Here is a 25,745-nt window from a genome sequence, read left to right as displayed (position 1 = left end):
CCCCTTGTGCCACCATGGGGGCCCCTGTGTATGCATTTTTGTGTAAACATTACATCTTATTTTTGGAATAAATAAATCCTGGGAGAGTAATTGCTGGTTCATATGGCAGTTGCATGTTTAGTGTTTTTAAAACTGTTAAACATTTTCTAGAGTGACTATAACTGCTTTATTTTTCCACTAACAATGCACAGATGATGCAGTTTCTTTGAATTGTCATGAACATTTGATGTTGTCCCTGCTTTTTATTTTGAAGGAATTCTAAGTTATTGTATGATTCTATCCATAAATATTTCAGCATAATATATAAAGGTTAAGGATTCATAAAAATACCATTATTACATCCATATTCTAAAAAATCGTTCCTCTTTGCAAAGTCATTCAGTATTCAACTTTCAAGTTCTTTTCCTTTTATTTTTATTTTTATTTTTCATGGTTGGTTTGGCTTAAATTCATAGTATATTTCCCATATTTCTTCTTTCCTCTTCTTCCTTGCCTTTATCCCTCCTCCCTTTCCCTTCTCTCTTTCTGCCTCCTTTCAGTTTACTTTTTGAAAAAACTACAGCAGACCCTCAAATAACATTGTTTCCGTCAACATTATTTTGTTTGTAACATTGATGAGAAAAAAACAATACTAGCCACTGTTGATTGAAACTGACATTATAGGAGAACCTGTTTTGTTCTAAGTAGCTCTTAGAACACTTAAAACTAAGATACTAAGTAGCTTTTCGGTACTTCCAAGAACCCCGGCTGTGTACATTGTTGCGCTAGAGTCTGCAGCAGCCTGGGGCATTTTCACATATTCCTTGCAACTGAACTATTTCTATGCCCTCTGGTTCCTGTAAACTGGTGCTTGGTTATAGAGGTTGATTAAATTCAGACTTAATTTCTTTTTGTCAAGTACACTACACAGTGTTGGATTGATTCACTAGGATTGAAAATAGTGATTCTGATTTCTATCATTATTGTTTCTTCCTTCTTGGCTAAAGTATTTCTATAAAATATTTGGCTACCTGGTGATAAAGTTTGTTAATTGAAGTATAAAAATGCACTTCTTTCCCTTTATTTTCTGTATGACTTAACTCTCAGGTATCCTTTTAGGCCTATAATTGTGGTTCTTTTTGTAAATATTATTATGAATTTGTGGGTTTGAACACATACATGCTACCCATTCCAATGTGATCTCGACGTCACCAAACTTCCACTGTCAAACCCACTTAGACTGCTTGTGGCGGAGGTGGTCTCCTAGAGTCAGTCACCACTCGTATTTCTGGTTCAGATTTCAGTAATGTGATCAGCAAGAGTGATGTGAAGTCACTGGCGGAAGCTGATGAGCAAGAAGTCGTGGCTGAAGTTCAGGTAAACATGCTGGTTCCCTAACACTCCCTTGAGAGCAGACCTTTACAGACATTTGACTTTAAAATTTAGGGAGGTCTCGAGCAGACACGACAAATGGGTAACAAACTGCACCTGTGGGAAAGCTGGGGGGCAGAGTCGCAGGGCTGGGGAGCCGGCTGCTGCCGCACCTGCCGAGGCAGGCAGGATTGCATGTGGCCGAGAGCAGAGCCTCATATGCCTGGTGCTGCTTTGATGATCGGACTGTGACCGGGCTGTGTAAATGCAGTCTTAAACTCCTGCTACTGACTATCTTGCTTTGGTCGGTCTCGATTTTGTCGCTAGATTAAACCTTGGAAACTCCTGGGCAGTCACCCTGGTGCTGTGTAGCGCCCCCCACCGAGGCACACCATGCTGCCTTGCCCTTCCAAACACCGCCGTGTTCTTGAGCACGTTTGTGTTCTATGACGTTTATTGCCTAAGTGGAGGCAGCAAATAAACATGTTGTAAATGAATATAAGTTTTGAAAAGTGAAGTATTTTGAATTTTAAGAAGGATATGCTAGGTGATAATAACAAAGAATGACCCATTTTAAATCAGGTTCTCTTTCACTACATAGTAAAGTTCTTTTTCATTTCACTGAGTATGACATTGTATATCCCATAGTGGTGTTATATTTTTACTGAGCAGTAAATGAAAACGTCCGTAGAGGTCTCCAGAAATATACCTATTCCTTTACAACCATTTTGAAAAGGTTTGTTGTGCTGCTACTTCATAATTATTTTTTCATTATCTCACATCAGTCACTTGTTACTTGAGCAAGATTTCTATCCCTTTATACCTGCATTTTCTTAAAACTGACTGTGTCAGACAGGAAAACACTGCTGTGTGGCAAGTTGAAGTTTATGGAATGACTGATGACCTTGATGCTTTGTTTGCAGGAATTTTATGGTGATTATATTGCTGTGAATCCACATTTGTTTTCCCTCAATATTTTGGGCTGCTGCCAGGTATGGAAGAAAGGGGCTAATAAATAAGGTCACTTCTCTGGTGGGAGTTAATTCAGTAAGCCATTGAACAGATCAGAAAAAGTGAAACTGTTTTCTCTCAATATATGTTTTTAACAAAAGGGTCGAAGTTGGGACCCAGCGCAACTGACCAGAACCACCCAAGGACTGACCGCCCTCCTTCTGTCTCTGAAGAAGTGTCCCATGATTCGATATCAGCTTTCCTCAGAGGCAGCGAAGCGGCTTGCAGAGTGTGTGAAGGTAGGGTTGCTGGCCCAAAGCTCCAAAGTGCTGAGACCATCACATTCCTTTCCTTACCATGTTTTAGAAACTAAAGGAATATTTCACCTACAGCAATGGAGATGACACATTAGGTGTACAGGCCAAAGGAGTGATTTGTAATTTAAAACCAAAACAACAAAATGGAACTAAGGCTCTTAGTTTTAACCCAAGACACACTTGCAAGCAACCTAACTTCTTTTGATCGAGGTAAATCCTCGTACAACAGGTTCAAATCCCAACCTCTTCAAAGGAATGCTGGTAAACATTGTAAAGCTTCTTAATCCTTTTATGGAAGGCCTGTGAAGGTGCAAAGAACTGTTACTGTTAAATGTGGTTTTCGTGTATTAATTGACTGTTTATGTATTTTGGCCTGCAACTCATTGGTTGCCTGAACCATCATTCTCCTTCCCACAGCAAGTGATAACTCAAGAGTACGAGCTGTTTGAGTTCCGGCGGACCGAGGTTCCCCCGCTGCTGCTGATCTTGGACCGCTGTGACGATGCCATCACCCCGCTGCTGAACCAGGTGCAGAGCCCTTTGTTAGCACCACAGAGGACAGTTCCAAGTGATGCTCGTCTCATGCAGATGTGGGAGTGAATAACAGGATCCATCTATTTCCTTCCTTATTTTCAGCTATTCTTTTCGCTTTGTATTTCCTGGTATTTTGGTATCATCTGTTCTTCCAGCCACAATCATCTGCCGCGTTCTTCCTGTCTGTCCCTTCCTGCCCCAAATCCCGCCCCTAATCAAGGCAGCCTTCAGAGTCTGTGGATTCTACTTTTCCAGAGTCTGCCCTTTTCCATTCTTACTGTATTGCTTTGGTGTAGACCTAATATCATGTAGAATCCTGAAATGGATTCGATTCCCCACTTTTAATTTCTTTTCACTCTAATATCATCCATAGAAACAGTGTCATCAGATTACTTTCCCTAAAGCATGGCGCTCACCCTGTCACTCCCTGCTTAAACCCCCTTCTCATCCTGGGCTAAATACAAACTCCTGAACTTGGTTGGCAGGGCGCTCTCAGAGTTTGGGCTGGCCTCTGGAGGGCTGCAGCCCCGTGCTGGGCACCTCCCTTCACCCTTGCTCTAATCCCTGTGAGGCGAGGCTGCGTCTCCCCTCTTTAACCCACGAAAATTTTTCACCCTAAGGCCACTCAGAATGTCTTCTTTAAGCTCATATTCTTTTCCTCAAACCTGGTTTTCCCCCTAAGCTTACAATAGAATTTTGCCTTTCATCGTCTGCAGCATTTGCCAGGTTTTACCTTTGGATGTTTATACACTGGGCCTTACCCATGTTAGTTTTCCTGCAAGTGCACTGAACATAGTAGCTGCTTTATGAATGTGACTTTGACTTTACAGCGAAAGGCAGAGTCTGTGTTTCAGCTTCTTCCCCTTTATAATAAAGTTCATACTAAGGGAAATCTGTGGGTCTAGAATGCAACTTCTCTAGTCTATAAGAGCGCCTTATATTCCTGAAATTCAAAGTACTGCGGTTACTAAGAAACTTTCAATAATGTAAAGAAATAGAAAAAATGATTGCCTCTCATTCTGTTTCCCAAAGATAAGCAGCCATTGACTCAACAACTTTCAGTGAGGAACTCTTGTGTTCCTAGTGTGCTGTATTAAGTACTTGAGCCCAAAAGTCAACCTGCACTGCTGCTCTCACAGATCTCCGGGCCCGGCGGGGCAGTAAGCAGATCACTGTAGTTGGGCGTGTGCTGTGGTGCCAGCATGCAAGAAACATCTTGTCCTCGCTTTAAGTGAGTCCCGGATGGAACTTGCTTTGGAAGGGTTTGCCTCACAGTTATTTTAGGGAATAAAGCACCCTCTTTGATGATCTTTTAGCTACAATCTCTAGTTTGTTTAAGATGGAGTATATGTAAATATTTTTAGCACTTGGAATCTAGATTCAGAAGGTAATTTTCTGGAAACTACTTAGTTTTATCTGCTGGACCTAGGACTGAAAGGTAACCTATTTCTCTATAAGGCTAAGAAACCACAGCTTGAGCCTTTCTCCCTTCCAGCCTTACTAAATAAGTTCGTATTTTATAATACTGAGAGATGGCCCTTTTCCACAATTCTTATTAAGTAAAAATAGAAAATGCTATGTATTCAGAGGAAAGCGTCTGAATACGTGTGTTTTGATCAACTCACAAGTTTTTTCTGATAATATTAGTGTTCCCAGGATAAATATATCACCATGCAGAGCTGCAAGAACACACTTCTCATGCTGCAGAAACCACAGCGGCATACAGGAAATGGTACAGCTTGTAACTGCAGTACCAATATAGCCCTATCTGTGAAGCCAAAAATATACTTTTAATTCACAGGCAAAAATTGGAACTAATGATGGCTCTAATTTGCATTCTTTCTATTAGGAATATTAATCTTGCCGCCCTTTTTCTGAAGTGTGAAATCTAAAAGTATTTTGACTTTTTTGGACGTTTAACCAATTAACTGACTGTGTTAATGTTTAGTATGGCACAAAGTGGTAATAACATTTGAGCTAGAGCGCCTCCATGTAAAGCAGACTAGTTGCTAAGCGTGTAGTCAGTTCTTACTTGTTTTCCTGAACATTTATTTGCTATTTTGTATGTTGCCAGTGACCAGTTGGACTTTTTGTTTTTGTCACAATTCTTTATTCAGTGGACGTACCAGGCCATGGTCCATGAACTACTGGGCATACACAACAATCGGATCGACCTTTCCAGAGTGCCAGGCATCAGCAAAGACTTACGAGAGGTGGTCCTGTCTGCTGAAAATGATGAATTCTACGCGAACGTACGTGGGCTAAACTTGCTTGTTTGTCCAGTTGTTTCATTTAAGAAGTGCAGTGCTACCGCCTGACGATGAAAGCAGCAGGCATTTGGTATAGGAGACAACGAGGCCCCTCTAGACAGACTGCATTTCGGGACTCTGGCCCTTCGTGGGAATCACACCCTTTAGTTTTGGACTTAAAATTTCAAACCCAGTTTATTTGCACCCCTCTCGTCTGTAGCCCTTGGTGAGAACAGTGACAATATTCTTCACCAGTGTGCTGGCCAATGTCCAGATTTGGTAATTATTATGGAATTTTCTCGCTCTTCGATGCTAACTGTGTTCAGGATCCTTTTTCATCTCTCCCTTTAAATTATCTGAGCGTGTCATTAGTTGATAGGATCGTTTCTCCAACTTCCTTTTTCACAGAATATGTACCTGAACTTTGCTGAGATTGGTAGCAATATAAAGAATCTCATGGAAGACTTTCAGAAGAGGAAACCAAAAGAACAACAAAAACTAGAATCAATAGCAGATATGAAGGTAAATTGAACATGTACATGGATGACTAACATGCACGACTTTGGAACTATTCATGTAAGCAACACCTCTGGAATTTTATGGGCCTGATTTCTACCTTGATTCATTTTGTTTGGTTTGAGATTACTTTCTATAATATTTGCCTCTAATGACCCATGTAGAGAGAACTTCATAATGAGCCAGGTGCTTCTTTTCAGTCTTCAGTCATGTGGACTGTTCAAAGACACAGTCTGTGGACCTATGCCAGTTCTTCCATTCTTAAGCCGAATGACTGAAGGTTGTAGATGCCTTAGTCTGGCTAGAAGAACAATCCTTGCTTTTGTCTCCCCGACTTCATTCATGTTCATCCTTGGTCAAGAAATGACAGACTCTTCTGTTGATGTTTTCCCATGGCAGGCCTTTGTTGAGAATTACCCACAGTTCAAGAAGATGTCTGGGACAGTATCAAAGCATGTGACAGTCGTTGGCGAGCTGTCGCGGTTGGTCAGTGAACGGAATCTACTGGAGGTGTCGGAGGTTGAGCAAGAGCTGGCCTGTCAGAATGACCATTCTAGTGCTCTCCAGGTATGTCCTCAGCCCAGTTTGATGAGCACCTACTGTGTGCGAGGCACCGTGCTCGGCAGGAGGCAAAAGGCAGGTTGCCATCCTTCAGCAGGGTAGAGTTATAGTCTGCCTCAGAGCTGGGACAAGAACACTCATTAATACTGTTGCAGAAGGATGCGTAAGCGCCTCACAGAGCTGTGCCACCCCAGAAGGCTCGGGCAGCTGACTGAGAGTTGAGACAGCAGCCTAATTTCTGGGAAGAATACAAGACTAAAACCAAAAGAGCAGGATGCTAGGGTTTGGTGTGCTCCTAGCTGGCTTCTGTGACCCGGAAGCTGTTGCCTCTGAGCCAGTTTTCTTGTTTAGGGAGTAGGTGTAATGATCCTCACCTCAGAGTGCTGTTGGGAAGGTTTTAAAAGATATGTAGATTAAAATACATTAAGCTTTTTAATTACTCAACCTCTGCTTTTCATTCCACAAACATGAACGTATGTACACCCTGCTGCAAGGATCTAGAAATGCAAAGAATAAGGAGATACCATCCGTTTCCTCAGAGAGCTCACATTCTAATCGAGGGGAAGGAAACAATCCAGCATGTACAATACCTCTCAGTGGGTGCTATGCTAGAGATATTTCTCGAGGAAGGACAACCTATCCCTACCGGTGGACCTCTTAGCACTTCCTAGAGATGACAACAGGCTTTGGTCTGGGCAAGGATGAGCGTACCACCCGGGGGGGGAGTGGCCATCAGTGAGACGCAGGAGTACAGGGCAGAGAACTCCTGTGCTGGTGCAAGGGCAAGATGAGGCACGCTCCCAGAGTAGGCACGCTCCCAGAATAACCGGAAAGACGGGCCCAGGTTGTGGCCGTGGAAAGGAGTTTGGGCTCTGACTTACCGCTGGAAGCTACCAGAGGCTCTTACCAGAAGAAAAGTGACATAATCAGACACTGGCCTCAGGAAAGGTGTAGTTTAGTGAGGGAGACAAAAGTAACAGTTATCACTAAAACAATTAGTATTGCAATATACTACTCAAGGCAGAGTTGTGACACTCCTAAGATGTGCGGTTATCAGCAACAGTTTCTTCAAGAAGGTGGTACCAAGATGGATGGTAAAGAAGGAATTCAGTCTGGAGGAGGATGTCAGTCAGGGTAACAGCAAAAGCAAAGATGCCCAAGTATGCAAGAAATAACAAATACTTTGACCTGCCTAGAGTGGGTGTGGAGGAGGAATAGGAGATAAAATTCAGTTGGTAAACAGGAACCAGTCTGTGAAGCATGAAAGAGGAATCTGTGCCTGCTGAGCTAGACGAGGGCCAGCGTAGGTTCCTGTGTGGCAAGCAGAGATGATGGAAGTTGTGTTTTGGAAAACTGCGTCTAGTAAGTGTTTTGAAGGTGAAAAACAGAGGCTGTGGACTCACAGAGACAGTAGGAAAATGTACAGTAAGGACAAGTCTGACAGACTGTTGGGGGGAGACAATTCAGTGCCAGACGGGACGTCAGAGCAAGGAGACACTACGAGGCAGATCATCCTCAGGTTTCTGTGAGATGACAAAATCAGTCCGCTGACAGTCAGTAACTTGGGAAGGAGAGTCCTCTGGGAGAGCAGTGCCAAGCCCCTCTGGAAGAAGCACGTTTCCCGGGAGTGGGCGCTACAGGCTGTCGCGTCCTTCCGCCTCTGCCCATGGGAAGGCTGCAGTTCTGCCTTAGTCTGTGACATGCACCAACGCGGCAGAAGAGACCAGGGGAGACACAGGCTTTGTGGCACTGACTTCTGTTCCTGTGTCTGCAAACTCAAGTTTCCTTGGGCACTTGCTTACTTTTCCTGAGTCTTGGGGATAATGATCTCAAACGTTCAGCCCGTTAGGAGAGGTCAGTAAGACGTCAGGTGCTCCAGATGCGTTAGCTGCTCTGTAAATGTTACGTGGTCCGACCTAGAGAATGAAATCCACCCACCTCTTGTTGCTATAGTTGCACCTCTTATTGCTATAGTTTACTGGAGTTTGTAGTTGTTGGTTTTTAAAATCGATCAGTGTTGAAAGCCACCCTGTTGGAAAGCATGAGCATTCGTTAGGATTAGGGAAACCGCTGCCGCGGCCCGCGCGGCCCCGCGCAGCCTCGGGGCCGCCTGCGCCTTGGAGTCAGTCGCTCCCACCGTGCGCCATAGTTCTGCGCTCGCTGTTTCACTTACCCGCATATCTGGAAGCTGTTCCAGATCAAAACCTAAAACTCTTTATCGCTAAATAGAACACCTTTGTAAACCATATCACACTGTTTCATTTGGCCAACTGCTTTCCGATGCTGCCAGTAATAGTTTTCGGTGGTTTTGTAGCCTTGTAGAGATACTCCTGTGAAGCCTGTTATTCTCGCTGACATGAGTTTTCTGCCTCTTATTAAATAAGTACAAAATAGCTAAATTTAAATTTCCTTATGTTTACCATTTATTTTCTCCTTCAAAACAATACAACTTAACCACCAACCACTTTTAGTATCTTTATATCTCCACCATATGGGAAGCAGTTGGGAAAATGTGCTGTAATTCCTTACTTGAAATCTTACTTTTTAGTTGTTTAAAGGAAAAGTAGATACTTTAAACATTGAATTCCACTTGGGATCCCCTTTATATTTTCTAAAAGTATCTTGGAGATTTTCTTGCCTGTGCTCTTGGGGTTTTACAGTGAGCAGTAAGCCTGGGCTCCCTTAGAGAGTTTCTCTGGTAACTTGATTTAAACAGTCTATAAAGAGACTTTTGTTTGACAATGAGTCCGTGCTGAGGCTGAGCCCTAGAGGGGTTATAGCATTCCTTGGCTTGACCTTAGATGGTCGGACGTCATGAAGCGAAGCTATGAATTGAGGTTTTGAGTAGAGATGGGACTTGCTTTAGCGAACAGTCAATGCATCAGGGCGGGGAAGGAGGCTCGTAGGGGTGCTGCAGATTAGCCTGCAACTCACTGCCACTTCTCACCGGCTTTCCTAGAGGCTAACAGAAACATGATTTAGAAGAATGTCACCAGAACCCAGCAATAGTATGCTACCATTGACACTTCTCCCTAGCCTCAGAAAAGACTCTTGTAATGAATAAGGAAGATTTTTTTTTCCCTACCATAAAGAGAAACATCTTTAGAAAATAAGCAGTTTTCCCTTTCTGGGTTGTCTTAGACAGAGGAACTAGTCTGGTTTTCAACTTTCGCCCCTGATCTTAGGTAAAAGATTCAGATCATCGTATTAATGGCATGGTATAGAGTCAATAAATATTTCTTAGAAAAATGAAGAGAAAGAGCTTTATTAGAAGCAATACAGAATAGTGGCTAAGAATTTGGACCTTTGATGGCTTGAATGTGAAAATGATTCCTGCCCATTTAAGTCTTTTTTAGGGGGTAGTGTTTACATAATGGGAGAAAAATAACAGTCCTTACCTCAAAGATACTGTGCGGCTATGTGTGTGGAACCTCATACTTACAAGTCTCATACAAGTCAGCCCTCGCCATTGTCAGTCTCATCCTTGATGGTATGCTGTTTTCTTCATGGCATCCCAGACATGTTTTTTAGTCCACTCATGACCTGGTATCTCTCCCGATCTCAGAAGGGTTTGTTTTTCCTTCTCGTTAAAGTCTTAAGAAAATTATTTAGGACCCATTGAAAGATCAACTTTACTTTCACCATCTAAGGGCACAAGTGATCCTTTTCTCTTGAACCATTGTTTAAGCAGGGTTTCAGAGATAGTGGTGACCAGCCAAAGACCTAGAGCAACGCTAAATTTTGTGTTAACTAGTCACTTAGGAAAAGAAGGCTGACTCCAGTGTATTTACCATTCAGTAGTGCTAGGCCCTGCTTCTTTCTATCATTTTTTCCTAGAGAAGCTCTTTATAGTTCCACACTATTCTCTCACACTTTTAGATTTGACTTATTTTTATCCTATCAGCATATTGAAGACTTCTGTCTATTCCATCTTGCTGTTTTAATCTGTTAGCTTATAAAGCTGTTCACTGTTTTACTATACTAATGTGATGGCAGATAGCAAGGCAGGGATCCTGTTCTTCAGATTAAATTAAAGCCAAAAAGTAGAGACTAATTGCTGACTTCACATGTAATTTGTACAATGGTTAATATATCAATCATTGTGACTTTTTATTCTTATAATGCTCCTCCATAGTTTTGGTGAAAGAAAAAAAGTAGAAAAGTAGCCCAAAACAATTGGAAGAATTTCTAAATATCAGGAAGGATGAATTGATTTTCACGGATGTCCTTGGTGTGAACTGTAGCTCCTTTTAGAAACTCGATTTCCAAAAACTGTGTTTTTGCCTTACTTTTCCTGTTCCTTAATTAAGCCTACCAGAAGGTTAGAATTCAGTGGGAAATGTCTGAATCCTTAAGTGGACAGCAGTTTTCTGCCCTCAGTCATTACTCATTGTTACTATGGGACAGTGTACTTTTGCCTCATGATAGTCTCAGAAAATTTAGTAAGGAAAAAGAAACCCGAAAGTACATTAGGCAATCTAGTCATTTTTCAACATATAAATATTAACATGTAGCATAAACCTGTTATACAATTAGAAGTCTCTCAGATTCTTTTTCTCCCTTTCTCTGGTTAGTGCCTGAAATCTCAACAAAATGTGTCTATATAATGTAGGCCACTGTCAGCCAGGTAGAGTCACCATGAGGGAAATCGTTCAGAATTCAGTCCAAGGACAGCATGAGACCGGGAAGACCGAGAGACCCTGTTCTGCCAGGAGAAAGATCTCAGCTTGGGCCTACAGATTTCTTTTTATGTGGCAATAGATACATCTGCCCAGAACACTGACCTGAACCATGAGTTGAGTACTAAGGGGTCAAAGACAAGCAAAGTTGTCTACTAATGTAATCTTGACTCAGATTTGAGCACAACGGGAGGTAAGCTAAGAGTCACGCCAGGAACTTTAACTACCAGTACCAGATCTCCAGGAAGAGAAGTGGATTTTCTCATGGGAAACTGAGTCGAGTCAAGATCCAGATGAAGGGACATAGGCAGGGAGCACGTGGGCAAGGTGCAGCCAAATTGGCAGATCTGAGTACCCAAATGAGTGAGCCAGAAACTGGTAGACTTCAAGTAAAAAGAGAGCGACTGCAGGCCAGGATATGAAGCACTGTGCTTCTAAGCCCCAGAGGAAGGCCACGCGGACTGAGATACAGAAGGAGCTGTGTGCATCGACTCAGCCCCCACTCATACCCGCACATGTCTTCACATTACAGTAGAAACTAGCAGACTGTTGAAGCAGAATTCTAAACAGGCTCTATTCATGACTGAAAAGTAAGTGGCACCGCAGAGACTGCAGTGTCAATCTGTGGAAAAGGCGCTTCTTCCTTCTCTGTCGCTAGGGATGATGGCGGTGAAATGTTCCCCGGGAAAAGCAGCAGCAGGAACCCTGCCCAGGCCTTCCCCAGAGGCCTCTGCTGTATCGCGGCCCTCCATAGCGTGGACAGAGGCGCTTTCAGACATTCACCAGGTTTCCTGCTAAGCACTAGACAGGACGTGTGTAAAGCCACCCTGTAATTTGTAAAGTGCCAGCAGGATTAGTTCCTCCAGGATCCTCTGCCCTCCAGGCTCTCCTGGCCTTTCAGCCCAGCCCAACTCTTCCTCTACTTTCCGTCTGCTTTCAGTCTCTCCGACTAAGCCCAGCACAGACTGGCTCTTTGGCCCCTCCTCATTTTAAGATGTGTCACTCTAGTCCGTAATTATTAGACTGAATATCATGGGTGTCATGGAGATGATAGCAGGTAAATACCAGCCTCCTCTCTCCCCAGAATGTCAAGAGACTACTGCAGAACCCCAAAGTGACAGAGCTGGATGCGGCCCGGCTGGTGCTGCTTTACGCCCTGCACTACGAGCGGCACAGCAGCAACAGCCTGTCAGGACTGACGATGGACCTCAGGAATAAAGGGGTTTCCGAGAAGTACCGGAAGGTAACACATTTGTCTTTCCCGCCGGGCGGAACCAACTCTGTTAATACATTCTTAGCTCTAACCTGTGACGTCACACCCACTTTCTCACAGAAATGTCTAATTCCACCCTCTTGTGGCTTCGTTTCCTTAACAAAGTTATTTTCTTATGAAATGAGCTTCCTGACCTGCAAGCAGTAAGAGGTTGTGCCCTCCTTTTTAACAGCTCGTGTCTGCAGTTGTTGAATATGGTGGCAAGCGGGTGAGAGGAAGCGACCTCTTCAGCCCCAAAGATGCTGTGTCTATCACCAAGCAGTTCCTCAAAGGACTGAAGGTAGGACACCTCCGTGCTGCCCTGTGGGCAGGCTGGCCGGGCAGGCTGGCCAGCGCTATCCCAGGCGCGCCCGCCCCCACCCCATTCATCCCCACCACCGTCTCCCCACCACGGCCCTCCCCAAGGCCACCCAAGACCCACCCGCTAGCTCAAGGGAATAACTGGAGATACTTGTAGGAAATACCTAGAGTGAAGAGACTATTCTGTTCCTCGTAGCTATTTTGCTCCATTTGTTTGTAATTTAAGATTTCTTAGTAGTTTTTCTTTCAAAGAAATAAACAGTAAAGCGAACAATTGTAGAACTTTGAACAGTACTAACCTAGTCTCTGAAATGGTCAAAAATTAGTTCAACTTGCTAGCTCTGCACTTTTTCCCGAGTGTTTCCAGCTTCCTTCCTTTTATTGGCTCCGTCTAACCTGTATCGTTTTCAGAAAATGATGAGAATCAGCAAAGAAACATAAAGGATCTCAGCAAATCCACTTTTGAAATTCTTTCCTAATACCCAGCTTTAAATTATCATGATTTTTTTGAGATTGGAACATTTCTACTTGGTGAAAATAATTTTTTAATTACTTAAAAAATTTTTTAATTACTTTAAACTTCTCCTAAAATTCCCATCTAATTTCATGAAATTGCTTAATTTTCTTTCTGATAAAAGTATCATTGACTGTTATCTTGCAAGTTTATTATCTTGCAATAATATAAGACCATTTTCTCTCTTAGGGGGTAGAAAATGTGTACACACAGCATCAGCCTTTCCTGCATGAGACCCTAGACCATCTCATCAAAGGGAAGCTTAAGGAAAACCTGTACCCTTACCTGGGCCCCAGCACACTCAGAGACAGGTAAGTTACCAGAGATATTAATGATAAAACCCAGAAACAGTGAGAAAATAGGAAAATTCCAGTAATGAAAGGGCCTGCCACTAAGATTCTATCCTTCCACTCCTCCTCCCACTGTGTCAGTTCTAAGATTCTTTTGGTGTTACGGGTATTGAAATTAGGTGAAAGTGCAATCCCGAGGCACTACTTCTACCAGAATAAACAGGTGTTTTGAAGCACCCCAGATTCTTAGGTGTTCCTCTCTAGTATCAGATCAGCTTGTACCACTTAGGGTTTAGTCCATGGCATCTGCATTTGGGGTTTCAAATGCTGAAGCCAGAGTAGAGCTTCTGCTTGACCGCCTCCAGTGCAGGTTGTCACTATTTGGGGGTGGGCTGGGCTTTGCCAGATGTGGCCAGCATACACACTGAGACCTAGTTAACAAAGGCCATTGGTCACCCAGGAGCAAAGATGGTTTTCTTTTTGGGTATTAATTGGAAGAAACAATTAATTGTCATTATAATATAGTGGTTTGTTAGTTTTAATAAAAATCAAAAAATTCTCCAGAACCACTTACGTAGGCCCAATCTGAAATTTTTACTATATTCAAATTCTACCTAGTTATAAGGATATTCTTATATTTATCAGTACTGCAAAGAACTTAGTATATGTAACTGAAGTCAATTGTTAGGTTAATATGAGAATTATTTCTGTTGATATAACTTCTGTCATTTTAGCTAATCATAATCTAGGAACCCTTGAAGAATACTGTTTTAAAAATATAATGAATTTCTGAAAAGAGAAAAATATTTTCAGGCACATAGATGATTCTTTCATATGATTAAAGTGCATTTTTCACATTGGTCCTTTAAAAAAGACTCAATAATTTTGTAAAAGAACAGAAACATCTTTTTAAAAAGTCCAAGGTGAGTGGCAGAACATCTGAGGCTGACTTCAGAGAGTATACCTATTCAGATAAAGTGTTTAAGGACTTTGACATCCAGATTCAGAAATTCAAGCTAAGTAGGAAGAATGAAAACCAATCCAAAGATAGTCACCTGAGACACTTTTCAAAAAGAGTGTAACTATTAAGTAGCCTTACAAGGATATGAAAAAGTGGTAAAATGAAATGTCTTGTGAATTTCATGTAGAAGTTACTGAATAAGAAGTTAGCTACTTATTGCTATAGAAAAAAACAGGCCTACTAGAAAAAGAATATTGCGTGTGGTTAGTTGACGACAGCAAACCTTTCTAATTGGGTGGTTCACTTCCCAACAAAGCTCAGAACGCAACTCTTCCAGCAAAGTGGCTTCATGGGTTGTCAGGTCCTGTCCCATCCAGCGCTAGCACCTACATACACAGTCAGTGATGTCCCGGCCTTTTACGGAACAAATATTTGTTGAGTGCCTTCAGTGTGTTAATATCTGCGATAGGGGCTGGAACATGACAGGAAAGGCAAGGTACCTGCCCTCGAGGAACACACCATGGAGACAGACAGCAAGTTAATAAACAAAGACATAATCTTATGAGATAAGTGCTATTCAGAAAGCAGCCAGGAATATAAGTACAGCGCACCTTTGTAGAGAAGGGAGGGCTACTTTAGATGGACAGAAGCTGAGGAGTGATACTTAAGATTTTTTTTTATTTTTTATGCATACAAGAACTGGGGTACAGACCAGAGGTGCGGGGGTTGAGACAGAGACGGGGGGGGGCAGAACAGGCGGATCCATTGAAACCCACTGCTGAGGGGAGCAGCAGGGAGAGGAGAGAGGGCTGCTGCGCCCTGGGGGCCCCTCCCTGGCCGGGGATGGAACTCAGGCTGCAGTGGCTGTGGATAGTCTGATAACACTGACACTTAGCCCCTGTGCCACCAGAGAGGTCCCAATACTTAAGATTTTGAACTACAAGAAGGAGTCCATCAGACAGTGATTAGGAGGAAAAGTATCGCAAGCAGATGGAAGCAGGGCAGAAGCCTTAAAGAAAGACAGAGCGGGACAAGTTCAGGGAATAGAAAGGAGTCCCAGGTATTTGGCTCTTAGGAAGAAAAGAAGATATAAGAAGCTGAAAAGATGAGCAGGGGCTGGATTACATCGAGTCTTAGAGGCCCTGCTAAAGATCTTATTAAACCAGAGGCGGCCATGGGAGAGCTGTAAGCATGCAAATGACATGAACTGAACTACACATTGCTGAGGAGAATGATTACTGAAGACAAAATTAAAAACAGGAAGTCCACTTTGAAGGCAGCTTCAGTAGTTCAGGTGACAAAAAAGAAAAGTGATTTGGGTCAGGAAGATGGATGAGAAGGGCCCGGAATCAGCGCCCTGTGCAAGGAGACAGGCCGACGGACAAGGCATGGAGAGAAATGAGAGTAACTCAGACTTGGGGGAGTCTGCAGTTCAGGTGTTAAATCGGAGATGTCTGTTAGTTAACCCAGCAGAAATGTCAGCACTAAATTGAAATCAAGATTTTGATGATATTTCCGTGTGATTTCATTCACGTGAAAGGTAAAGAACCAAACAAATGAACAAACAACACAAAAACAAGTTCTTGGACTGTAAGAACAAAATAGTAGTTACCAGAAGAGAAGAGGAAAAGGATTTGGGTAAATCAATAAAAGGAGCCAATTTTGTGCTGAATTATGAAAACCAGACTTGGTAGCAAGCATAATATAATTTAATATGAACTAGTTTAATAAAAACATAATATGTTTAATATAAACATAATTACAGATGCATTATACTCTTATAAGCCATTATCACTTCCATAAACCTTAAAAAAGATTTTGGTAATATTTAAAACCATGGAACTAGGTAAGATCACTTAGAGAGTTAAAAGAACCCAGGACCAAGCACTGTATATATATATATGTGTGTATACATATACATGTATACATACATATACATATATATACACGTATAAAACTCAGACATTTGGCATGAAGAGGTAAGAGAAATAGGATGGTAACTAAGGGAGATTGTAAACTTGAGAGAGAGTCTAGAGATTTGTAATCTGATGAAAATTATCCAAAGAAGGAAAAATAAATAGTGTGAAAGAGGAAAAGCTGGGGGAGAAGCCCGGAGGGATCCTGCGCCCCAGCGGGTGCCTGTGACAGGAGCTGGGGTTCTGCTTTCATCTTAGCAGGAGAGAAGACAGTGTGTGATGGAGGTGCAGTAGGTTTCCAGTTTGATGGTGAGAATGTGGGGCCATCTTGGCTGCTGCTGTTTTGTCAGTGAAACAGGCTAAGTTACCAGCTGAGGTCACTTAGTTGATATGTCCCTTTACCCCATGAGGGTGAAAAAAAAAAGAATGTGTGGTGAAATGTGATCTTGTAGGCTAGAAATGAAATTTACTAGAGAATGTAATTCAGACCTCTACACAAGAGTAAGTGCCATTAAAATATAGCCCATGAGCCTAGTTTTATGGTTTTCTCCAGCAACATTTAGATGATCTAGAGTAAATGAGAAGAAGGCACATAGCTGGGCCCAGCCAGGAAACAAAGCTGGGAAGGATACTGCAGTTTAAAAATAAAAAGAGTACTGAGTGGATTAGAGGTCAAAGAATTATTACAGCAGACGTTTTAGCATTGAAGTGATGGTTACTGGAAAAAAAGACCTTGAATTCAAGATTTCAAAGTGGTGTAGACATAATGCATTGTAATGAAAAGGTTTGTTATCGTGATAGATGTTGGTGGTTGTAAAAGAGAGAACAGCTCTGTGTGTTAGAAGAGTAATCCACATTAATGTTGAAGCCACTAAAATTCTTGAAAGAAGCTGAAATGAAAAGGAGGACAATACACCAGAGCTTAAGTCTTCAGGGAATAAGAGAGTGGCCAGGAAAGGCAGCCAGGAGAAAACAGAGCAACTCTGTGGCGAGCTTCTCAAGTAGTGCAGATTTTGAAGGAAGAAGGCAAAGAGCGGGTCATAAGACCACAGTGCGGGCCCAGAAGATACCCGCCCTGCTCACCAGCAGGGAGTCTGCCCAGCCTAGGTCCCCAGGTCGAGGAGTGGGTTACGCAGATCTGGCATACACGCACGGTGGAGTACTACTCAGTAATAAAAAAGCTGAAGCCTTGCTATCTGCAACAATATGGGTAAAACTGAACAAAATAAGTAGAAGGAGAAAGACAAATACTGATGATGTCACTCATGTGGCATGTAAAGCAAAATAGGAACAGACAAAACTGAACCAACAAACCCTGGAAGTCTAGGGTAGAATTGTGACAACCAGAGGCGGAAGGCGAGAGAAAATAGAGCTATCTGCTTGTACACTTCAGAATCAGTCAGTTCAAAGAGGAAGTACTTTTTCACATCTACATGAATTTAGTAGACGCCTGGTGCTGCAGCTTAGTTGTTTCTATGAAAGCAGCATTTCTTTTTCATTGGCCTTTTTCCTACAGTAAATGCTCGGGATTTTTACCGTCTGGAAATATATGCAGAAATGTGACTGTTCCCCCTAACTATGATGGTCACAAAATAGATAAACTTATCTCATAAATTTATATTTTTCTGCTTAACTTTTCCATATGGAGAAGTTAACAGTTTCCAGAAATACTACCCATGAAATTTTTGGTCTATTTTTCTAATAAAGTAAGATGTAAATTGGTTGGGTTCTCATGGTATCCTTGTGTCTCTATACAGCATGAATTAGCTGCTGTTTCTAATGTTTGCTGTCTGCATTAATTAATGCTTTGGTTGCTATGGTGAATTACAGAGCATACAAGGAAGATGTGCACAAAGAATTGAACTTGTGTATTCCACTTGATTCAGCCACCATGAAAAGGACTTGCTGTGTGTTTTACAGTTTTCCTCATCAAGACATGTACTTTTAAAAAAAAAATTATGTATGTTCACAAGAACTGGGGTACAGACCAAAGATATGGGGGTGAGCGGATCCCCCAGAGACAGAGGGGAGCACAGCAGACAGACCCGCTGAAATACACAGCTGAGGGGGGCTGCAGGAGACAGAAGGGATCTGCTACGCCCTGGGGGTGACTCCTTGGATGGAGATGGAACTTGGGCCTCAGTGGTGATAGTGCTGAGATTTAACCCCTTGGCCACCAGGAAGCCCCCAGAACATCAGTTGTTAAATCTGACTATAGAAAAGAATGAAAAGGGAAAATGTCAGGGATGCTCTTTTAAATTTTTTTCCCCATCACTGTTTCTCCTAAGCCAGCCTGAATAAGTGGGAGGCGCAGGAAGACATTTATCAGTGTTTCCATAACCAGTGTGACATAGTCAGCTTTGTGAGGCACACAACTGAATCAGGCTCTTCAAGCCTCCCAGCCTTGTGTCTCGGTGAATGTAACCTACACCCACAGTTTACCAGCCGTGACATTTTCTTCCCTCCCAGTAATACAGAAATACTCTGGCACCCTGAAATTACCAGATGTGAGGGTAGCCTTCTGTGTCTGTGGTAGTTTATTCCTTCCCAGATCTGGCCTTTCTGCCCCTTCAGAGACAGACCCTGCAGGAGGGCGCCCTCAGAGGCAGCTGTGCAGAAGCAGCATCATTTCCTCATTAGTCTGCTCAGCTGCTTTTAAAATTGATTTAGCACATCAGAAACTCAAAACAAAAGTGTGCTTCTCTGGTTCTGGTCCGTCATTGTACCTCTGCAGGGAGAAACTTCCCTTTCTTCTTCTTAATGACGTAGTTTGTGCAATTCATGAGTATTTACTTAGGATAAACAGAGAAATACGTCCCAGAGTCACCGATCACTACAGCACATTGCGTGTGGTTCCTGTGAAACAAAAATGCTCAGTTTCCAAGAATGTAAGTTCATGTTGGTTTTGAGGATTTTGTTGTTTCTGAACATTGTGTTTCCTTTTCTTCCCTGTTTTCCACTATGCTGATCCCAGGTAGTTAAAAAATACACCAAACTATTAGTATTGCCTGTCTCCTTGATGACACATTCTTACAACATTGCATTTTTTCTTCATAAAACTCATCCTTTTCATCCCTCAGTAACATTAAACCAGTTGTGACTGCACTTGAAGAGTGCAGTTACTCTCAGATCATTGGCACTTCTAGAACCAGTGGATTTGAAAGGATTGAAATTTTATGTCCTTAGAAAATTAGTACTAAAAAGAAATTCATTATAGATCCATGAGGATAATATTGATAAAAGTTACAGGGACTCCTGTCAGGTTTTTAAATTGCAGCCAACTGTGGCTTATTTGATTTTTTTTTTTTTAAGATTTATTTATACACACAAGAACTGGGTACAGGCCAGAGGTGTGGAGGGTTAGGGAATTCACCAGAGACAGAGTGGGGAGCAGAACAGGCTGATCGACCAAAACACACTGCTGAGGAGAGCAGTGGGGTGACAGGAGAGTCTGCTGTGCCCTGTGGGTCCTTCCCTGGCGGGGAATGGAACTTGCACCACAGTGGCTGTGGACAGCTCCATAGTGCTGCGCTTCAACCCCTTGTACCATCAGCGAGGCTGATCTTGCGAATTATATTCCTGAAGTTCCTGACAAGAAGTGAACTTGAGTTTTAGCTGTTCACAGTCCCCTTCCTGCTCTGTAGAAATATTAGTAGAATATAAGAGTGGAAATGTTACACAACACACCAGTTGGGAGAAAAGAAGAGAACCACTGTTTTACCTGAATATTCAGACGTTGAATAATTGCCAGCTAATCATACTTGATAGAAAAACACCACTCCTAGTCACGCAGCGCTTCCTAAGAAATGATGTAGCAAGAAGCCTAAGGTGTAGAAATGTTAGTGATTCGTGGACAGCAGTGTTGCTTCCTGATGACTGCGGAAGGCGCCTCCTTCCCTGCAGTGTAAAGCCAGGAGGTCAGTGTTGGATAAGTCATTTAGCTGAAGGCGCAGAGACACTCATTTGTGAGAGGGAACACACTGGTTCCAGATCCGTGCCCCCCTTCCCGCCCCGGTCCCTCGGGGGTACTCAGCCTGCCTTGTCTGTGCCCCGATTACCTCTCCTTGCCTCGTTCTCCACAACAGTTAGGAATATTTCCCACTCTTGTCAAGTCTCCTAGTTCGTCCCAGTCCACACCAGTGTCTCCTACTTCACAGAAAAAACCCTTTCATGTCTAGCCCTACATCTAGACTTATTTGCATACACTGACCTTCTGTTTCTCCATTCTAAAGGAAATACACCTTTTTTCCTCTTTAGGACTAATGTCTCTGCAGTACTGTTGTTTTAGATTCCTATCGCCTCTTCAGTAATTGGTCACTGATGAAATGTGGAAGAGAAGGGTAAAGGAAGAGTTCACGATAACATAAGTCTGCTAGTTTGAGGGATTAGTTATAGTGGTTTGAGAAAAAGCAGGCTTTTCTCAAAAGGAAAAAGGAAGCAAGATTGGCTTCCTAAAAGTCAGGCCAAAACACATTTCATCTCCTGAGACATTTCCCTTTTAATTATTTGCACACTCTTACTTAAAATAGGTTTATAAATATATATGCTCAAATGCAGTTAATACTGCTGAGACTGTATGAAAGACCGTATTGCCCTGTGAAGAGAAAGTGGGGTCCAAGGCTACTAAGTGAGAGGTAGTTGTTTTCACAGCACGCCACAAATACGTATTTAGTCAAACACAGTGTCTTTTAGTTTTTTAAATGGCTGTGAAACATGTAACAGTACATAGCTCTCACAGCACTGGGGATAAATTGCCTCAGGTAAGTAGTCTTGAATGACGCTTACTTTGTCTTGAAAAGCAAAATTTAATGTTTCAAGGCATGGTTTTAAGGCCCAAGTTCACAAGATATCATAATCAACTCTCCCTAGTTGCAGAATAACCCCGTTTTCTTCATCAGGAGCCTTCCTTGGGTTTCTCTGCAATCAGAGATTATCTGAACATTTTTTTTAAAGATTTATTTATTTATGCTTACAGAACTGGGGTACAGACCAGAGGTGTGGTGGGTGAGAAGATTCACCAGAGACAGAGTGGGGAGCAGAACAGGCAGATCAACAAAGTTCACTGCTGAGGGGAGCAGCGGGCGTGTCAGGAGAGGTCTGCCCACCATGTGGGTCAGCTTCCGGGCAGCTCCCGTGCTGCAGTGGCTTCGGAGAGCTTCCTAATGCACTGTTTTAACCCGTTGCTCTACCAGAAGAGCCCCGTTATCTGAACATTTTTAAGTAGCCGCAGTAGCTAATTCTGTTTCATGAGGTCCCACAAGAAATTCTCTCTGTTAATTCCTTCAAGATATTCTAGAAAGAGACAAAGTGACACAGAAAGGAAATGTCAGGCGTCTTTTTCATGGCTTGTTCATGAGCTTATATGTCCCTTGACTAAATCCCTTGATCTGCTGCAGTTTATGCTGTGAGCCTCAAAGTGGGTGTCTCTGCTGAGGTCATTTAAGTGATGGCCAGGAAGTGATTTCATAAAGTCACTGGCTTATGAAGACAGTGATTTTGTCTTCTTTGACGGCTTGAAAAAACCAAGGAAGGCCCTCCCTGGTGGCGCAGCAGGTTAAAGCACAGCACTGAGAAGCTAAAGCCACTTCCGCATGAGTTCAATTCCCGCCTGCCCCGGAGGAGACCCACATGGCGTGGCAGACCTCTCCTGACCCACCCGCTGCTCCCCTCAGCAGTGTACTTCGTTGATCTGCCTGTTCTGCTCCCCACTCTGTCTCTGGTGAAGCATCTCACCGCCCCTGAGCCTCTGGCCTGTACCCCAGTTCTGTATGAATAAATAAATCTTTAAAAAAAAAAAACAAGGCAAACTTGAACAGTTCTGAGAAGTGATGTGATCTCCTTTCTGTGGCTCCCTGCAGAAGGAGCTGGGGGGAGGGCCGCCAGCTTGGCGACGGAGCCGCTTTGACACAGGCTGAAACCCAGTGAAATCGCAGTGCTCCAGGGTCGCAGTGCTCCAGGGAGGCTGACCGCAAGCCCTGTGTCAGCTTGGCCAGTGTCAGCCTGCACACGGAGTTGGGGTTGTTTGTTCCCATGGTTTCTGCTTATTGGTTTATCAAAAGATTAGGAGACAGAGGTACTCTGAGAAGAGGGAGAGGCGGAGCTCCTAGAAGCACCATAATTTCTCGTCTGCTCAAAATGCTAAATGTATCTAGTTCCCAAGTCTGGGAACGTCCAAATATGCCAGGACTTTCCAGAATACTTGGGCAGAGACCGCTGTGTGACACTGTGCTCAGTCTTTGCCAGAGGGCGCGTCCTTGAAGGAGACGGGCGAGCAGGCTGTCACTGCTGTGTGGGTACCATGTCACAGAAGCACCCTGCAGCCTCTGCGTATGAAAGACTTTCCACATTTGGTTCCAGCAAACATTCTATTGTGCTATTCTCAAATAGACATCCGCTCATAAACAGAAAGCAAATCACTACTCAGCATTTCCTGCTCTGGTTCCTGCCAATTTCAGATAATTAAAACTTTTTTTAAGCCTTTTATTCGATTCTGCTTTAATTCTGCTTCTGCCACCAAAGAGGGGAGACTCGTAAGTAACACTGTGCCTGCCAGTAACAGCAGCCTTTGCCCTCTTCCCCTCGCCGTGGACACTTGCGGTTCACGCTGCAGGCCTCAGGATATCGTCGTGTTCATGGTTGGAGGGGCCACTTACGAGGAAGCGCTCACAGTCTATAACCTGAACCGCACCACCCCGGGGGTGAGGATTGTGCTGGGAGGAACCACGGTGCACAACACGAGAAGGTAAGGGCGACGGCCAGGCCTGCGCCGCTGTCCCTTGGCCCGGGGGGACCTAACACCCGCGCGGGCCAGGGAGCTGTGGGCCGAGGGCATCCGCTCGTGGAGTGACTTAGTGCTGTGTGACACGAAGGACACTACTAAGTTCATAAATCACTGAATGAGGTCCAAAACCCAGACTAAGAACCAGGCTGCACTGTTAATTTATGGTTCCTGTGACCCAAGAAAGAGCAGCCGGGTAGCCGCAGACTGGCACCTCGGGAGGACCCAGGCATGACAGTGTTGGAGCCTGTACATTTAAGTCGATACGAAATGTAAGGACAATAGAAAGGTGGATAATGTAACATAGGAAGGTAAGTGTATAACACAGTGAAGGCTGATTGAATGTCTGAACTGTGGAAGGTCTTGAATTCCAGGCTGAGGAGTTTCTACTTTCTTGCGTAGAAAATAGATAATCATCTAAAGTTTTTAAGGAGTGCAATTGGAATAAGGTCATTACACTGTAGGAAGGTTAGTTTGGAAGTTAAGTCTAGCAGAGACAGAAGGAGATGGGAAAACCACTATGTGGTGGTTGAGTTTAATGACTGAAGATCAGAGAGACCCAGGCTGAGGCCCGTATGTGCTCGGTGGCTGGGATCCACCGCTGTTTGCCTACTCTTGCATGATTCTTTATTAGGTGCTATCGTTTGGCATTTTACTGTAACATTGCCCCTTTATAATGGAAGTAATAGATGCTTTCTCTGAATCTGTTTAATTCAGAAAAGAGAACGCCCCCATACTCTAGAACCACTGTTACATTTTGATCTTTTCAGATTTCTCCTAAGCCCTTATAAATTTGTATGTGGTTTGTGGGCAGAAGTGTCCATTTCATTTTGGAATATGCATTTTGTAGTCTACGATAGAAATATCCTTTAGTGTTAGATATATATTTACACTCATTAAAAAATATTAGTCGAAGACTAAGATCGCCTCGGTGTGAATCCTGCCTTTCCTGCTTGACTGTTTTTGGGAGTTTAGGCGAATACACAGCAGCGGCACTTCCAAACTCACCAGTCACAATTCTTTGGTGAGATGCCCGTTCACATACTTTGCCCATTTTGCAACTGGGTTAGTCATTTTTTGGTAATAGTTTTTAAGAATTCTATCTATGTAAATAAGGATAATGAGGATATTGTGTCATTGTAGTGTGGTGTGTGTGTATTTTTAACTTTGTAACTTACAGCTAGCAGTGATTTCTGTCTTAAATGTCATGCTTAGAAAGTTGTTTCCTAGACAGTTGTAGATAAACGTTACCTCTATGCCATTATTTGTAGGGCTTGTATTTTAGCTTCATCATCATAATCTGTCAACATTTTATTTTGGTACAAACTGCAGTGGGATTTCCTTTTGTAATTTCTACAGAAATACTACATATAGAGGTGTCATACTGTGTATGGAAAGTGTAGAAATGACAAAGAGCTCAATGAGATGTCACAAAGTGAATGCATCAGTATAACCACCACCCAGATGAGGCAATAGAACATTCCCATCATCTCTGGAAGCCTCCCTGAGAACTCGTGATGATTACTGGACTGCTCGTCATAGCTCCCCACAAACAAATAGCTATTATGACTTCTGCCATCATAGATTCACTCATTGTATGTGTCCTTAAGAGATACGAGGTCCCAAATCCTCCGCTTCTATGAATTCTTTTCAGATCTATTCCAATTCAGTAAATTTCTTTCTAGCTCTTTCTAATCTATGTTTAATATGTCCATCCCATTTTTAATTTCAAAGATTATATTTATATGCCTGTAAATTTTACTTCTTTTTCAAATTTGCCTGATGTTTTTGCTAATGTCTTCTTTCTTCATGTTGTCAAAGCCTTCATTTTTCTTTAACCACATTAATGCTGTAATCTGAAGTACCAGATATCAAAGTCAGCTGTGGAGTCTGTTGAGATTAGCTCATGATAAATCATTTTTACATATGTTCTGTAGTTTGGGATCATGTGTTATCTTAACAGGGTTTTATCTGTGGAATTCATGAGGGCCTAAGTTGAAGCTGGGTCTCGTCCACCTAGTTTTCCTTTAATTTAGGCTAGGTCCGCCAAGAGAATTAAGAGTTTGAAAGTATTTTTTATATTAGTTTTTATAATAAAGTGTCCCTCAACCAGTCAGAGTCAGTAGAAGTTTAAGTTTCCTTGTTATCTCCCTCTGCAAACAGAAGATTTTGGATATTTTTAGTTTTTCTATGAAGGCCTGTACCTTATGTGAAACTCTCAGTTCTAATTCCCTTTCTTGCTGAGGGGAACTATAGAGACCTAAGTCCTGTTTCCTGACCCACCATGGCTGTTAAAATACAGTGAGTGCCCTTGGGCCTCCCTAGTTGAAGGGTTAAACCTCAGCACTATGAGCTGTCCCCAGCCCTGCAGCCCAAGTTTGGTCCCCGGCCAGGGAGTGACCCATATGGTACAGCAGACCTCTCCTGTCTTCCTGCTGCCCCCTCAGCAGTGGATTTCAGTAGGTCTGCCTGTGCTGCTCCCCACTGTGTCTCTGGTGAATCCTACCCCCATACCAACACCTCTGGCCCACCCAACTCTTGTATTCATAAATAAAT

The 25,745-nt window shown here is 42.9% G+C and overlaps 1 protein-coding gene across 2 annotated transcripts in view; it reads left to right on the top strand.

The window, feature by feature from the left end:
• The window catches only part of VPS45 (vacuolar protein sorting 45 homolog (S. cerevisiae)), a 48,319-nt gene that overhangs the window by 8,897 nt on the left and 13,677 nt on the right, over window positions 1-25,745 (top strand). For both annotated transcript variants that reach the window (XM_004689569.2, XM_012730043.1), the window contains exons 4-14: window positions 1,277-1,356; window positions 2,274-2,342; window positions 2,463-2,600; window positions 3,036-3,146; window positions 5,270-5,404; window positions 5,810-5,923; window positions 6,317-6,484; window positions 12,242-12,400; window positions 12,603-12,710; window positions 13,434-13,555; window positions 23,022-23,153. In XM_004689569.2, the coding sequence (XP_004689626.1) occupies window positions 1,277-1,356; window positions 2,274-2,342; window positions 2,463-2,600; window positions 3,036-3,146; window positions 5,270-5,404; window positions 5,810-5,923; window positions 6,317-6,484; window positions 12,242-12,400; window positions 12,603-12,710; window positions 13,434-13,555; window positions 23,022-23,153 (1,336 nt within the window). The remainder of the gene's footprint in view (window positions 1-1,276; window positions 1,357-2,273; window positions 2,343-2,462; window positions 2,601-3,035; window positions 3,147-5,269; window positions 5,405-5,809; window positions 5,924-6,316; window positions 6,485-12,241; window positions 12,401-12,602; window positions 12,711-13,433; window positions 13,556-23,021; window positions 23,154-25,745) is intronic.

Source organism: Condylura cristata, unplaced genomic scaffold (genome assembly GCF_000260355.1).
Source record: "Condylura cristata isolate star-nosed mole 26May11 unplaced genomic scaffold, ConCri1.0 scaffold00026, whole genome shotgun sequence".
In the NCBI taxonomy this organism is placed as follows: Eukaryota; Metazoa; Chordata; class Mammalia; order Eulipotyphla; family Talpidae; genus Condylura; species Condylura cristata.
Note: the sequence above shows the minus strand (reverse complement) of the source record. Positions and strands in the feature narration are given on the sequence as shown.